At 38.5% G+C, this 17393-nt stretch overlaps 1 protein-coding gene across 3 annotated transcripts in view; it reads left to right on the forward strand.

Moving 5' to 3' along the window:
• The window catches only part of PDE3A (phosphodiesterase 3A), a 266283-nt gene that overhangs the window by 219339 nt on the left and 29551 nt on the right, over positions 1–17393 (forward strand). For 2 of the 3 annotated variants that reach the window (XM_083821773.1, XM_083821774.1), the window contains 5 exons: positions 1702–1817; positions 4455–4674; positions 8555–8640; positions 9083–9252; positions 10574–10711. In XM_083821773.1, coding sequence (XP_083677899.1) covers positions 1702–1817; positions 4455–4674; positions 8555–8640; positions 9083–9252; positions 10574–10711 — 730 coding nt within the window. Of the gene's footprint in view, positions 1–1701; positions 1818–4454; positions 4675–8554; positions 8641–9082; positions 9256–10573; positions 10712–17393 lie in introns of all 3 variants that reach the window. The other variant, XM_083821772.1, reaches the window with a different exon arrangement.

The raw sequence follows: 17393 nt of genomic DNA on the forward strand, positions 1-17393 counted from the left end.
GGGAAAAAATGAAGCCCATAAGTAAGTCTAGCTTTAAAAATTCTGGCAGACCAATACATATTTGCTTTCAAGGAAAAGAATTTTGAACTGAAGGGGAAAAAAATCTTGATTATCTGCCACTTCCTCTGTACCAAATTCAAGCATGCCGTAGAACACAGAAAAAGAGTCTTTTCATAGTCTGGAAAATCACCTCTGGTTATAATAGTCACAGATTTCCAAAAATCACCCTTAAAAATCAATGAACACCCTTAGGAGTTGGACTCAATGATCCTTATGGGTCCCTTCCAACTTGGGATATTCTATGATTCTATGAAATCTCTGTTTAAGATTAGGAGTCTTGTTTTCCTGTATCCTTTTGTCACTAAAACGTTAAGACGCGTTCCTCTTATAGTTTCAAATGATTTGGGAAAAATAACAAAGCTTCCATACTCCTGTCCTCAATCATCTCTATATCGAGTGGATTTCCCTTAAGAAATCAAATTATGGGTTTGGGGTAGTTTTTTGTTCATGTGTTTGTTTTTGTTTTTCTTTATGGTGGGCCAGTATTTAATATTTTTTCTACCAACTGACAACACCTCACCCCCTCAAAAAAAAAAAAAAGAATTTTCAAAAGACAAAAAACATTTTTATAGACAGTGCTTACTCTTCCAAAACAGTGAAGTGTTAGTAAAGTTAAGATGATATTACATACTTTTTTTCTTTCAGAACACATTTTTTTGAAGTTTGACTAGGACTAAGCTGCTTTAAAAGGCTGTCTTCTGCCTTGTATGTCTTCTTATCACTTGGTGAGGGAAGGATGCAAGACTGTGAAGAAAAAAGTGGAGACTTAGAGGCCTAGTGGATCTGTGCAGAGAAGCGTTTGGCCTCATGATAAAACTCAGTGCTGCATCATTGCAAGAAGCTGACATTTGATGAGTGCCATTCCATAAACAATGATCAATACAATTCTCCTACATTACAAAACTATTTTGTCTCTTCTGGTATACAGCCTTAAGGCTGAAACCACGCACCCATTTTGTATATAGAACCAATATTTGTTCATCATTGCCACACTCCTTATTACTTCAGAGAATTTAGCTTGGATCCATGACGAACGTCTGCAGGGTCTGTTGGCAGGAGGTTTTTTTTGATTTGCACCATGTACTTAAACTGGTGACAGCATGAAGTGCTTCACCCAGCAACAAGGCACACCACTAGTGGCATCAGTGCAGGGCTCTGCTGAGCCTCTTCTGGCTTCCTGAGGAGCTCTTCTAGTGCCCAAAGGGTTAATGGGTATCTGTCTTCACAGTTGCAGTAGAGACATCGAGGAGACTGATTTTTCATTTATACTGAGAACTTCTGGTACTTCTGGTTGTTGTAAGGAGGCATTAAAAGAGTATAAATTTAACATATTTCAAGTCTACTTTTAAGCCTCTTTGTACTGTCAGAACAATCTACCGAAGACATCTTTGTATAAATAATGTGAATAGGGCTAAGCATTGAAGGAAGTCCAGCTTTGGAGTGCCTACGTTGTAAACATTTTTTTTCTGAATACTCCTCACAAATAACAATTCAGCCAGCAGATAGATGCTGGTTTCCTCCTCAGCAATATTTTGCCATCTCAGTACCACATTGTTCTTGCTGTGGCTTCTAATTTCTTCAGATTTTCCCTGTAGGCTTTTCCTATGTCAAACAACGTTTGTTTGCACTCTCATTTTACAGCACTGACTCCTGGAACAGCTCCCTTCTGATGACAATCACAAAGAGCCGCTCCTTCTCCACATCTTATGCCATGTCTCCTACCAACAACCTGAATGCCAAAAGGCAGAGCCGGCAAGGTGAGTGGGTACCCATGACTTTGTCAGGCTCACTTAGCTCCCAGAAAACTTGGTGATTAGCACATGCAGCTGCTTTTGGTCTCTGTGTCTCTTCTTGTTTTTCCATCAGTATGAGTATAGTAATTTACTTTATTTAAAAAAGCAGTGGCTTAAAATACTGTAACTCACAGTGATGCCATTGTAAATGTTTTGACATTTGTGATTTATAGAGGTTAGTCATGACATGATGTGGCAAGTGTTATACTAAAGCTAGTTCTGAGTTATATCCATGCAATTCCAGTGACTACAATGGGGCTGAGAAAAGAGTGTTTTCTATAACATAAATTAAATGCCTTTGTATGTTGCCTCACTGAGATTTCCTACATAAGCCCATTTGGAGCTGGAGGCAGCACGTGACCATTCTTACACAAACATGTCCAAGACAAATCCATTATATAACTCATAGGTCTGTCACTGTATGTTCATTATCAAAAAAGTTCAGGTAGCTCTTACAGATCTTTAAAGAAGAGAGATGTGTTTTGTTTTGTAGTTTTTGTTTGTTTTACTTAGTTTGTTTTACTTACTTGTAGGGCCTTTAAAGAAACAAATTCTCTTTTAACTGAGAAGAAATGGAGAAGGTGACTTCTTCACTGATAATGGAATGTTCAGTAAGACAGTCATGAAGTAGTCTTAATCTACAATAGCATGGTTCTCTTCCCTATACAAGGGAGCGATAAGATAAAATTTACCCATGCTTTAAATTGCAGTTGAAAATGATCACAAGGCCTTCCTTTTTGTTTTAAATGAACCCATTTTTTTGTTTGTTTGCTTCTTTTGTTTGTTTGATTTTTGATTGGTTGGTAGTTGTCGTTTTATTTTATTTTTCCAAACATAGAATAATGCTGGGATAATGTTATTCAGAGGTTCTGGTCACTGAGACATCAGATGGAAATTGATACATGCCTGAGGCCTGAAATTGAAAAAGTCAGGGAATCCAAACTTAGAAATGAATTTAAAGATATGGCTGCACAATTGTTCTGCATATCTAGCTCTGTCACATTACATCTCTTTTTCAAACTGAAGAGTCTATTAAATCTCTTCTTGTACGGAAGCTGTGTTATGCCGTAGTGAAGATTAACTAACCCAGTATTATCTTAAAAGTGTAGCAAAAAGTCAAATTAAAAAGAAATAAAAATAAACTGGAATATAATGGAGATATACTACCAGGAATCCAGGAATTTATTGTAGAATTTAACAAAAGCAATTTAGATTTGTGATTTTCAGAGATGAACCCATTAACTTGAAAAAGCATAGTTAATATTTTCTACTTGGAAAACGAGACTTAGCACACATATCAGTCAGATTTATGTTTCATCTGTTTCACTTTCAGAAAGCATTAGTAGCAATCTTTGCTGCCCAAAGTTGTGAGCTAACCAATGATGAAAGGAGAGCTCCGTTCCATCACTAGCAATTCCTAGGGGCACCAATTCACAGGAGTAAAAATTTTGGCCCAGATTTTTATGCTGAAGATTGATATTTTGATGCTTTAAAATATTTACAATCATGCACTTTTAATTATGATTTGTTTTTATGTTCCAACTAAAGAATAGTTTCAATTTGCCGTAATTATTATCAATTAAACATTTGTGTATTTAGGTGATGTTGAATCTCAAAATTACACTGTAGCAACTTCACAGATTATTTTTAACTCCTGGATTGTCAACAGTAAATCATATTTTAAGCTGACATCACAGTAAGTTATTGGGATAAAATGCTGCAACTTTGCACGTATATACTGCAAGGTTAGTATATCATAAACTTAGATCAATATAGGACCTTATTCTAAGTTAATTGTGTCTGGAATGCATTTAGGTAGTGGGCACAATTCAAACATAAAACCAGTTTGAAGTTCCCAAGGTCTTTGTCATTCAGCTCCGAAGATGAGCATGGTAAATGAACTGGGGCTGTGTTCCTTCAAACTTTAGAACAAAGGTCAGGAGGTATGTCAATTTAAATGCATTTCCTTTTAAGACAGATGTTGTTTGCTCCCCTGTGCTTTATTGTAATCGACCTTTCCATCTGAGACTGGAAAATATAAGGTGGATTCAAAGAGAAAAGACATGGGTGTGGTGCTTAGGGACATAGTTTAGTGGTAGGTAGATTTGGCAGTGCTAGGTTAATGGTTGGAATTGATGATCTTAGAGGTCTTTTCCAACTGAAATGATTCCATGATTCTGTGATCTCACATGTAGAAGTTCAAATATGATAGGAATGTGGGTAAGCCTTTCTTGTCCCTCCTGTACAGGTGGAAACAGTGAAGCAAAGACATTCTGCAGAACAGTCTAGTTGGAGTCTGGTGCCTCTGTCACTAGAATATGGTGATACCTGTAGTGATGCCTCTTATGCACATCTTTCATTTCATGCCTTTCAGCTAATGTCAGATCTTCAGAAGGTAGAAACAATTGATGATGATGGAGCTTCATCATTCTGTGACAGCCATGAGCTTGACTCAGAGTAGAGGAGGGTTTTCTCTCTGTTTTTCATTTTGGAAGCTATGCTAGTGCCTGCATATTGCAAGAGGAGTATTTATGCATAGTGAACTCATACAACCATCTGCTGCTACTGTTAATTGACAAGGTTCTTCTTTTCTCTTGCCAGGTATCCCACCAAATATTTCACCTCTCACCTCCCCATGCCATTCACCTATTCAGGGGACGCCTGCTACAAGTCCTACTGGAAAAACATCATCTGTGTCATTTCCAGACTCAACAGATACTGACATGAAGCAAGGTTTAAAGCCACACAAAGTCTTAACTGCTACTCAGAGTGCACCTAGCCTGTCAGACCCTATCATCAGCCCCTCTGTTATCTGCAGCAGGTAAGATGGTAGTTTGACATAGAATAGAATCATTTCACATTGTCCCTGCAAACAAGCTCTTTTGGTGCATATGTAAATTCTCATAATCTGCTGCAGTATAGATATTTTAACATTATTTAAGCACTTCTTAGCATGTGAGTAATTATGTGGATTGATGATACAAAGTGCTTTTATAGTGCAAGACAGTTAGCTACATTTTCAGCTTTTACTTGTTTGATTCATGAACAAATTCCACATCAATAACTTTCAGATCTGAAAGTTGGATTTCATATTAACAACTTGAATTTCTCATGCCATGCTGCTAACATGAACAGTCACAGGCCAAGTCTTTCAAAATGGGCACCTGAGGTTTGATACAAAAATCTGACTGCTAGGGTTTTAAAGCTGCTGTCCTGTAGCCCTGTGCTCAGTGTCTGTGATACAGGTGTTCTAGCAATGCCTGAAGAGTAAGTAATTTTGAGCACTGGCTCGGAAGGGGTGAATCCTGACCTCCCTAGGGTAATGTCAGGTTATATCCTACTAGGATTTTTTTCAGAAATCATCTGTAGATGAGTTCCTCTGACTGCTAAGAGTTACAGTAATAGTTTAACTTCACACTTTAAGGCAGCCCATTTTTAGGTTTGTTAAGTTAGATTATTAGAGTTTTCAATATGTGTCTAGTTGCAAATACCAGTATTTAGAAGCCAGCTCCAGTGCAGTTTCAAGGTTACTTTACTGGTTAGATGTTACTTTTGGTCATAGTAGTGGGGTATTTGTGATTATCAGCTAGACAGCAGACAGCATGTCGTCTGACCAATATGCTGGGTTAAATGTTACCGAGGTACCAACTATCTTTGAAAATAGTTTTTCGTTTCTGGCTTCAGCCATGTGACTTAGGATGTGTCTTGCTGTGTTGTTTGTGTACAGGGCTAGGAAGTCTGTGAAAAACTCATAACTGAGTTTGCAAGCTTGCTGTAGGGAGCCATGTTCACTTGAATTCAGACCAGGATCCTGACAGGCTTTTAAGGCAAGGTTAGGTGGTTAAATAGAAATGAAGTGCTTTGCAAAGATATTGCAAAACTGGGATTTGCACTGATTCATCTGAAATGAAACTTATATTATACATGAGAACATACACATAAGTCCTGTTACACTTTGCCTTTATTACTACATACGCAGATTATTATTACTTTAACTTTAAATTAACTTTAAATAAATTACTTTAACTAGTAACAGTTATTGCTGGCAATATTGTGTTAAAGAGAACAGATATCTCATAAAAATAACAATAAATAAATAAATAAATAAATAAAAACCCCGATCAATGTAAGACTGTTGTAGGTAGTAATGAAATATATTTTCTTGAGAGGTGTAGAATTTGATTTCAATATAATCACTGGTAAATGTTTATTAACATTTATATAGCTATTATCTTGTTTGATCTGTGGAAGTTGCATAGCACACTTTGGTTCTTAATTTCCTTGTTTTCAAATGCTTAGACTGTGTAAGAACTTCCAGTAGTGACATTGGCTGGCGTAGACTTTGTTGTTGATTATTTGAAACAAACACGTTATTTAAAATATTATGGTATAATGACTGCTAATAGAACTGACATCCACTATTATTAATAGTCACTGTCCGTTTAATGTCTATTGAAAAATCATAACCACTATCACATTTCTAGCCATTACTATACTGGGATGTCATATCCACAGACAAACTGAACTGCACATAAATAACGCACCCTTCAGTAATATAAGCACAATAAAGAAACAAGCAAACAAAAGAAAAACAACATATATATATATATATATATAAAGAAAACAAACAATTAAAAAACACACACACACACAATAAAGAGATGAAATGGCCAAGACAAACTGAGTTAAATTAGCAAAAACTGGAAAAGAATTGTTTCGTGTTTGAGTATTCACAGTGTAGCTTGCTGGTCTTCATGGTGTGCAGTGCTCTACATTTCCTGTAAAAAAAAAAAAAAAAAAAAAAAAGAAGCCTTGCTACAAACTAATACTAGAGTCAACAAACCTCTGCCACCAACTCCTTCCCCCAACAACAACAAAAGAGGAAATAAAGTTTCAATGGATTCAGTGCTTTAATCAGATCTACCCAGGCAACGGCATCAAGACAGAAGTTTTACTTACATACAAAGTGAAATGTGGTAGGATAATGGAGTTTGAAGGCTATGTTAAACAAGAATGTATACCAAACAATGCTACTAAAATACTTTTTAAGTAATCACTCTTAATTCTGCTTAGTGGATGAGGCAGGGATCCTGTGAAAAAAAATGTTAAACAATCCTGTGATTAAGAAGTATATTATAGTGCCTGCATATGAAGGGGGATTGGGTTAAAGTTGCACGGGCGCATTTAATTCTGACAAAGAGCAGATTTCAAGTGTTCTAATAGGTAGCTCAGTATTTTTTTATTTATTTATTTATTTATTAATACAATTTTTTATGTGGACCGGATATACTAAATCAGCGCGAGTTTTTATATGTTCTGGAATTAAAGAGGTGCACTCATAATAATGCTGAAGCCTTGTAGTATCACAACCAAAGACTCTATTTCTCTATAACTTTTACATTTTGACTTGTTATCATTGACCTTATGGCAACCACAAGGAATGTTGGAGAGATTTTTTTTCTCATCTTGTTTATAAACCTGAGTGATATGAGATTTATTTGTTTGGCAGTGCACTGTGTGTATCATTTGTGGATTTGTACTGTTATTTTGAATTCTTTCAGGGATACGTTATGTTTGCAGGGCATACCAAATTCCAGAATATGTTTTTGACCCCATCAAAATCATCAGGATTTCAGCCATTTTTATATGGTGCACTAACAATGGTGCAAAGTTTCTAATCCAAAGTTTGACCAATTTAGATAATTTTATAATTGTTTCTTTACAAAGACTGCTATGTATAGTTTACACCACAAAATACTAAGTCCAAACAGAGAAAGATATTAAAATGTCAGTTTTTCATGGGAAGATCTGATATAAATCTGATATATCTGATATAAATCTGATATAAAAGCTAAATGAGGCTTCAGACTTGTTAGTTTCTCTTGTGAATTCATGCTATATCATTCTTCCTTCAGGTCTGAGATTCAATCATATTGGGACATAGTTATTTGAGATATTCCAGGTGGTACTGAATTCGTGTTTAGGGCTTAAAGGGAATAGCACACAAGGAATAAAGCATTTTAGCAGAAGGGAAGAACCAGGCATTGGAAAGGCCTCACTATTGCAATCCCTCCCACAATGTCTTTCTTCTCTGGCAATGATGAAGCAAACTCTGTTTGCTAAATGTCTGGATGCTAAATCACCCTCCTCTTGTTCTATCCAAAACACCCCCTTGTTTATGCTGTACATGGTTTGTTGTCACTAAAGTAATGGCAAAACAACTATTTGCATTATTAAAGAGGAATGTATTCAAACTTTGAGCAAAGAAGCCTCAGCATGGTTGTGTTCAAAACATAAGATTGTATGGCACTTTGGCAAATTTTCATTGTTTTCTTTAATTCATGTTTATAGTACAGTTGTAGTACAAAGCCAGCTTTTTGTTTGCTTGTTTTGTACTGATAAACTTAGAAAATAATAATAAAAAAGGGCATTTATAAAAAAATCACATGGTATAGTTTAACTGTTGGTGACACAAATTAATGGTGTTGGCTATGTCTAAGGTATAAACCTGTCTTTTTGCATTTCTGACTTTCAGTAAAAATTCAGCTCACTCTTATAATTTTGTCTTTAGAATGTAGCCTATACCGTAGCTTAAAATGTGTGACATAATCGTATACTGTGAGCAGGAATATGTTTTACATAAGACTATCTAACTCTCACAATTCTTTATATGGTGTATGTTTCCTGATGTTGTATTTCAGCTGTGGCAGACCCTATAACCAAATAGAAGCTGGTGATGGGACACTAGATAGAAGTGATGGTACCACACACTCCCTGAATAGAGCAGGTAATTCTTTGTAAATCAAAAACTCCTCCTCCTTTAAAATTTAATAATTATTCGCTGGAACGGCAAATATGCGTCTGTCTCACAGAAGGAAAACATACGTAGGTGAGATCATCCAAACTGCCTTTGAGGCTTCTTTCCTTTTTGCTTGTTTAAGATGGGGAAAACCCTCGTGAAGAATATAGATACAATGCAAAATAAATATGTTTTTCCATATGGTTTTGTCTAACCTTGCCAGTACAAATAACAGTCACCAAGTGTTTTCCCGCTCTTCAATCCCTAATCCCATTGTTCACTCTCTGCAGGATATATGCTTTAATGTCTTTGGACAGATTACTCAACATTAGACACAGCCAAGCAGCACATATGTATTATGAGTCAGAGATCCTGTTGCTATTATTCAGAAGGTCATTTTACATAACAAGCTCTGTGATTTGTGTTATAGATGATCCTGCACAAGCCACTTCTGACTATGAGACCAACAACAGTGACAGCAGTGATATCGTACAAAATGATGATGAGACAGATTGCTCCAAAGAACAGACACGGAAGGGATCCGTCTGTAGGACGTTCGCGCCTGAGACCATAATTCTGCATTCCTTGATACCACCCGAGGTAGCTTGTTTAAATTCCACTGTCACCATAGACTGAATGTATATGGAAATGAAAAAACAAACTAACACAATCCCAGAGCAATCTAAAGATTGTGGCCACGATTTTAAGCAAAAATTTCAGCAGCTAATACCTTGTAGTAAGAGGTTTGACTGAAGAATTGAAAGGACCCACTGAAGCGTGTGAGAGCTCCTAAGCACTGGCCACTTGTGAGACACTAACCGTCCATTTTGATGAATGAATACAGGCTTATAGATCTGTCATTAGGTGCTTAAGAAATGTTTGGCTTCTGTGTTAGTTTTGTCTTTAAAGGGAATAGATTGGAAAGAAAATAAATGATAATCTCAAACTACTAGCATGAAGTATTGTCTTCCTGTTCAGTGACTTCAAATTCTCAATGGCCTTGCAATCCTGGCTAATATATACAGTGATTCTTACTTTTAAAGAAATTAACACTTCCCTGAGGGTGCAGCATGATATTATTGTCTTGAACAGAATAACATTATGAGCATGCATATAACTTAAGAACATTGCAGTACATTGACAAGTGCTGATCTTCTCACAACTGCTGTATTCAGCTGTAAATTTGATTCAGAGGTAGAAGGAAAATTTAGGGGTTTTTTTGTTTGTTTGTTTGTTTTCGTAGCCTTCTGTAGAACTGGATTAATAAATTTTAAGATGGTTTGAGCTCTTGAAAAAAATATTGTAGTCTGTTGAATTGGAGTTGGACATGCTGAGAGAAGGCATCTTTCTTGAGATATTTTAGGGTTCACTCATTTACAGTTTCTTAGTAATAATGAAATGCAAGGAAGTGTTCAGAGAAATTTGAACAAAGGGGAATGCCCCATCTTTACTTTGCAGACCTTGAAAAAGAGGTAGGTCTCAGTTTAAGATGGATAATTCTTCTCATGGAACATGCTCCGTTAGCTGTGATAGATTATAATGAATGTGTCCTGATGTGGAAGGAGAAAGTGAACATTTTTCCCTCTCTACTCCAGCAAATTTAACAATGAAGAAGACAGACTCCCTTGGAAATGAATGAATGATTCCCATGAATGAACGAATGAATGTCTCTCATGGCTAAGTTCAGAGAATGATGTTTCATATACAGAATTTCCTATTCATTCAAGTGAAAAAAAATTATAAAGGAGAATGACTAGCTGTAGGGCTGGTAGAAATGGGAACATCTCTGCTGAGCTGAATAAAGTACCATCGGCTTAGAAATGATGCTAACATGACCTTAGTTTTTAACACCACTTCTTTTTCTTTTGCATGAGATGCTTCACAGAACTAAAACTTATCTTTATTTTACTTTCTGCCATAGGACAAGCCTGTGCTTGCTCCTGAGCCTCTGGTTATGGACAACTTGGATCCCCTGATGGAGCAGCTAAACAGCTGGAATTTTCCAATCTTTGATTTGGTGGAAAAAATTGGAAAGAAATGTGGTCGTATTCTCAGTCAGGTAGGAAGGGTATCTCATCTGTGATGACTGGCTTGATTATTTATCTAGAGATATGATTTAGACAAAGTATTTTTAAGACCTGTAAGCTGTTCATTTGAGAAATTATGATCCCTGACATCTAATTCAAAGCTGACAATATGAACTCCTTCTCATTAAATTCCTTACTTTTAAAATCCCATCTCTTTTAAGTTAAGAACGTGAAAGAAAACAAAAAACAAAGAAAAAAAAAAAACCAGACACCTATTATGCTTGTTACTGTCCACCAATGAGTTTATGTAAACCCTTCTGAATATTCTCTCCTTTCTGCAGGAGCTGTTCTCGTACCTTACCAAGTACTTAGTGAAAGGATTTATCTTGGGCCCACCATGGGAGGGCTAAACAGTAAAAATACTCAGTTTTGATGCAGGAAATCTTTTTCTGTACTGGAGATTTCAGTCAGGCAATGCAAGGCATTATGTTGTGATGAGTGCTGGAAAGAAGTGATTATGTTTATTGGTATGTGCGAAAATTAACCCACACACACAAACACAGAGGTTAGTGGGTCAAGCAGATCTCACTGCAACAAGCTCCAGAGAATGCCATATCAAATATTGGTCCCTTTGGGGTTAACTACTATTCAGCTATATTCAATTTTCCAGTGGTCAACCAGGAAAACCACAGCATGATTTTAAGTTTATTTGTAGTCTGTCTTTTATCGTTCTGTAGCTTGGCAAGCAACATCTATGTTTAACCAGCCCACCAGCTCTCTAGGTTAATTTCAGACAAATACGCAAACTGTGGCTGGATATGGGTATTGATATACATTCACCAGTGGTCATTGAGACAACTTTGCAATACATGGAGAACAAGTGATTAAAATTCCCTTCTAGGTCTTCTTCATCATGTTTTTGTCTAGCAGCAAAGCATCTTACAGAGTCATAAATGAAACATAAGGAAAACCAGAATGTTTTTGATGGCAAAAACAGTAGTTTGAATGAGTCAAACATTCTTCTGTTTTCTCATGGCTACTTCTATGGGTGTTAAGGACTTTACTAAGTTGCATGAAGTTTTGAACCTCTTGGGACAATTTCCCTCTGCTGCTCACAGTTCCCACTAAAGCTCCACACTCTGTTTCCAAATATTTGCTTTTTGATCAGGTTCTGAGCACATTATCACTATTGCAGTAACACAAAATGAAGCCTGTGAAATATAATAGAGAAGCCTAAGTAAATAATATTCAAGATCAAAATTCACTATCTTCTGTAACAGTTGTTTGTATTAACTCTCACTCCTTAAGAGCAGAATGAAGCAAGTTCAAACTTGTTCCTAAAATAAAGATCATTCCTTTAGTTCTTCTCCCCACCTACTCATATGTTCCTAACAAAATAATTTTTAGAAATAAGAGAACTGAAATAAATAAATCTTTTTTTTTTTTTCCTGCAACTAAAAGTATTATTTTTCTTGTATAATTTTAAATCCTGGGATATTATCAACAAAGGAAAACAAAAGCACTAATGATTTATTCTCTGCTTTTTGCCATTAAGTGGACTCATCCATTAAAAAAAAAATAAGTAAATTAACAAGCTGGATTAACTATGTTTGCCTTGCCATTTATGAGATGGAACAGAGCAAAGTTGACACGTGCCTCTAGGGAAGCATTTGGTTTAGAAAGTAAATGCTGGCATAACATCTTTAAGGCTGCTTGAGATGTCTGTTTCTCCTTTTTGTAAAGTTAAATTGATTTAGACATGTAAAGAGACCCTGAACCAGTCAGCAGCCATAAAAACATCTGTGCAAAATATAGTGGAAAATACTCTAAATGTGGCACTAACAAATATGCATAATAGGGGCTAGGGAGGAATTTACATACCAGTCCATTTCAGAAAGGAACAGCAAAGCCCTCCAGCTGAGCTGCTGCTTCACAACAGGCCATAAACTTAGATAATGCTTTCAGTCACACTTAACGCTCTTCTTACATCTCCTATAAAAACAAAAAACCTGCAGAAGAGAAGCTCATTTGCTTTGAAAAGCAAATAATGAAAGTGAAAAAGGTCAGGCTAAAGTTAAGATCTCTCCCCAACTTTTATTGCTAGGCCCACAGGGCCAAGAAATGCTGGTGGTGCTCCTACACTGCTGGTACACCAGCAGCGTCAAGACAGAGGGGCATCATTGGAGTGCGTGTTACTTGGTCCCTCTGTGGTGCCAAGAGGAATACGTAGTCATCATGTATGACTTCCTTAGAGAGAAACTACAGCCATTATACAAGGGAACAAGGGAGATCTGTCTGTGGGGGATGGAATATTCCCTGGATCATTACAGCCACCCGTGTGAGAAGTCATGTTTGTCACAGCTGGAGACCGGGCACTGACAACTTAAAAGGAACACACATTTGCAGAAATTACATACAAGAGCCAAAAAAAGGAGTTGCAGCCTGCAAGCAATGAATAGGGAACCACTGACCTAAACCTCGCACATGTCCTCCAAGACATTTACGTGTGCCTGTAACACCCCAGAGAGGAGCTGCACGTGAATGATGATCCCCATTTCTATAAAAGCTTCCCTTAGAAATCATTCAGGAGAAGCACTTGTTCAGGCAGCAGTACCAGAAGTATCTGAGTTATAAATGATTTACTTGAGCATTAGCGGTCATTGCACAGATGAACAGAAAATGGATGCAGGAGGGAGAAGGCTGTGTGGAGCACCCAGGGCCAAGTGGCTGGATGTTGTCAGAGCTTCACCAGGGCTTGCCCCTGGCAGCAGGGACCACTCCACAGCTGCAAGAGCACTGGGCTCAGTCTATGGGATGGTGACTGCGAGGGAGCTCATGAAGCAGCATGCAGTTTGTGGAGGAAAGATTTTAAAAGTGGAAGCATTTAAAAGTGGTTAATCCAGAGCAATGAATAACAACAACAATAATTACAATAATAATAATAACAATAGAATCATAGAATATCTCGAGTTGGAAGGACCCATAAGGATCATTGAGCCCAACTCCTGGCACCACACAGGTCTACCCAAAAATTCAAACCATGTGACTAAGTGCACAGTCCAAACACTTCTTAAACTCCAACAGGCTTGGTGCAGTGACTACTCCCCTAGGGAGCCTGTTCCAGTGTGTGTCCACCCTCTCAGTGAAGAACCTGTTCCTGATGTCTAGCCTAACCCTCCCCTGCCTCAGCTTGACACCATTCCTGTGGGTCCTATCACTGGTGATTAAGGAGAATAGATCGGCACCTTCCCCTCCACTCTCCCTCGTGAGGAAGCTGTAGACCGCGATGAGGTCTCCCCTCAGCCTCCTCTTTTCCAGGCTGAACAGGCCAAGTGACCTCAGCCGCTCCTCATATGTCTTCCCCTCTAGGCCCTTCACCATCTTTGTAGCTCTCCTCTGGACACTCTCCAACAGTTTTACATCCTTTTTGTACTGTGGTGCCCAGAACTGCACACAGTACTCGAGGTGAGGCCGCACCAGCGCAGAGTAGAGTGGGACAATCACTTCCCTCGACCGACTAGCGATGCCATGCTTGATGCACCCCAGGATGCGGTTGGCCCTCCTGCCTGCCAGGGCAAACTGCTGGCTCATATTCAACTTGCTATCAACCTCAACCCCCAGATCCCTCTCTGCGGGGCTGCTCTCCAGTGTCTTGTCGCCCAGTCTGTATGTATAGCCACGGTTGCCCTGTGCCAGGTGCAGGACCCAGCACTTGCTCTTGTTAAACTTCATGCAGTTGGTGATCGCCCAGCTCTCCAGTCTGTCCAGATCTCTCTGCAAGGCCTTTCCACCCTCAACAGAGTCCACAACTCCTCCAAGTTTAGTGTCATTGGCAAATTTGCTCAAAATACCTTCTAGTCCTACCTCCAAATAGTTTATATAAACATTGAAGATGACTGGCCTTAAAATGAAGCCTTGGGGGACTCCACTGGTGACCATCCACCAGCCTGATGTGGCCCCATTTACCACAATCCTTTGAGCCCTGCCCATCACTCAATTGCTCACCCATCGTATGATGTTTTTGTTTAGCTGTATGCTGGACATTTTGTCCAGTAGGATCCTATGAGAAACTGTGTCAAAAGCTTTGCTGAAGTCCAAAAAGATCACATCAGCTGGTTTCCCTTGATCGACTAGATGGGTGATCTCATCATAAAAGGAAATCAAATTTGTTAAACAGGACCTACCCCTCGTGAACCCATGTTGGCTGGGACCAATGCCTGCATTTTCCCCCAGGTGCGCTTCAATAACTTCAAGGATTATCTTCTCCATAATTTTACCAGGCACTGACATAAGACTGACAGGCCTGTAATTACCAGGGTCTTCTTTCTAGCCCTTCCTGAAAATTGGTACATTTGCCAGCTTCCAGTCTGCTGGGACCTCTCCAGATTCCCAAGACCATTGAAAAATAATTGAGAGAGGTCCTGTGATGACATCAGCCAGCTCTCTAAGCACCCTGGGATGAATCCCATCCGGATCCGTGGACTTGTATGGATCCAGGTGGAGCAGCAAATCCCCCACACGTTCAAGGTTGGTTGGGAGTTTATCATTCCCACCATCATTGTCCTCCAGCTCATGGCACCCTGGGTCCCAAGGCCCATCATCAGCACTGAAGACGGAGGCAAAGAAGGCGTTGAACGTCTCTGCTTTGCCTATGTCCTTGTCTGTGAGGTGACCTTCCCCATCAAATAGTGGATCTATGTTTTCTGTGGTCCTCCTTTTTCTGTTCACATAACATACTAATAATAATAATAACAACAACAACAACAACAACAACTTCACACTTTTCCTTTTTTTTTTTTGTTAATGAAAGAATTTAGACAGTTGACCTTCTGAAAGACATCAATGCATTTTTTCCTTTTTCTGATCTTCCTTTGCCTCTTCCTCCTCCCCATTGTAAAGGAAGGAAGAAAGGAAGGAAGGAAAGATTTCAAAATGTCTAAATGATTTGCTTGATATTTACGCTCTCTAATGACGAGAAAGAATAATGCTATCATTCATATCCACCAGTCAGCTTCTCTTTTCAACTGCTGCACAGCTCCACTCCGAAAATCCAAAGGGGATAAAAAAAGTGCTTGTATGACATTTTATTTAAGATACCTGTCCAGTATTGGTAGAGCAGCCCAGTAAGATTTGGTCTTGCAGAATAATATTTCTTTATACTTCCTCTCTGTAGACAGGGACAATTAGCTGAAAATACAAAGCTGGGTTAGTTTTATTCTAAGCTTGTGTCTTCCAGTGCAGTCTGACTCAGTAGTATATTAGTTACTTTACTACAAAGAGCTTTTTGCTCTATGGCCAACAGCAGTGGCCACAAAGAGAAATTACCACCAGCAAGTATTTTTCTGACTGCCTTGCTAGTGGCACTTCAGTGATTATAGCAGTAACGGAAGTAAGAGCTGAGGCCACCACCAGAACCACAACTGTCAGATGTTTCTAGTATTAGAGGGGAATCCCAGATGGTGTCAGGCACCACGCTCAACCTGTCTCTGCATCATCACTGTCTGTTGCAGTGCTTTGCCAGAGTTAGTTGATATGCTGATTTTTCCTGGTGGGAAATGCCTAGGAGGGGAGGCAAAGAAAAGATCATTAAGACGACAAATTCATATACTTTTTTATTATTCTTACTATAAAAATACACAGTGGCAGGACAGTTGAAATTTCTGTTCCTTAAGCTTTAAGTGTAGCTCATAGGTCGCAGTTTATATACACAGTATACAGAAAGAAACATCTGTGGATACCCATTTGATTTGAATTCAGGTGTGAAACATGGAACAGAATTTGTAACAATTTCTTATCAGTATAGCACTCATCCTTCTAAACATGTTTGAAATTGCTTTGCCCTAGACAGACCATTACCAGGTAAATGACATAAAAAGGACAGAATTTAGCTAACGGCAGTAAATAAATAAAGAAGCTGACTTGTGAAAGAAGGAAGTGAAGAGGTCATACAGTAATTTTACAATGTCCTATTGTTCAGTATGTCAAGTTCAAAGTTGCCTTGAATCTTGTCTATTTTGCAGTTCCTCCTGTCTACATTTCTGAGCTTTCCTCTCTCCTGAATGCCCCCTCATTCATCCATCACATTCTCCCTTCTGATGTATCCTCTCCTGCATGTCTGTGGTCATCTTGCCATGCATGAACTCTTTGAGCAGCTCTGCCTTCTAAGCTACTTGCTGCCTCTGAGATCCTGAAGTCGGTTTTACCATTTCACTGCCAAAATCTGAGTGAGGGAAAGGAGATGATGTAGAGGATTCAAATCACCCTCTCCTTTTCTTATTCCTTCACTTGTTTCCCTTTTTTCTGGGAATTGAGTTGACTCATGAATGCTCCTCGGAGAGGGTTATGGGGATTTTTATTTTTTTTTAATTTTATTTTTTTTTCACAAGACTCTGGAAAGGAGCTCTGGGCACCTTCCTTTATGTGTATATGCTTCTGAGGTGCCTGCCAAATCTGGGGGTCCGTATGCCTGAAAGGAAGAGCAGAACATTTGGAAGGGTTCAATGAAGGAATGGAGGGGACTGTTTGGTACTAATAGGTTGTCTGCGTAAGCACATCACTATGGAAATGCAAGTACCTGCTGCTATAGCTGGATCAGGTGGTACACTTGAGAAAATACTGTGAAGAAAGCACATCTACGTGGGGTGATTTGACAGAATGAGTTTTGTATCTAATTTTTAGATTCTTTCTCGTCTATTTAGCAGAATGCTGGTTTTG

The sequence above is a fragment of the Anser anser genome (assembly GCF_964211835.1).
Source record: "Anser anser genome assembly, chromosome: 1".
Classification (NCBI taxonomy): domain Eukaryota; kingdom Metazoa; phylum Chordata; class Aves; order Anseriformes; family Anatidae; genus Anser; species Anser anser.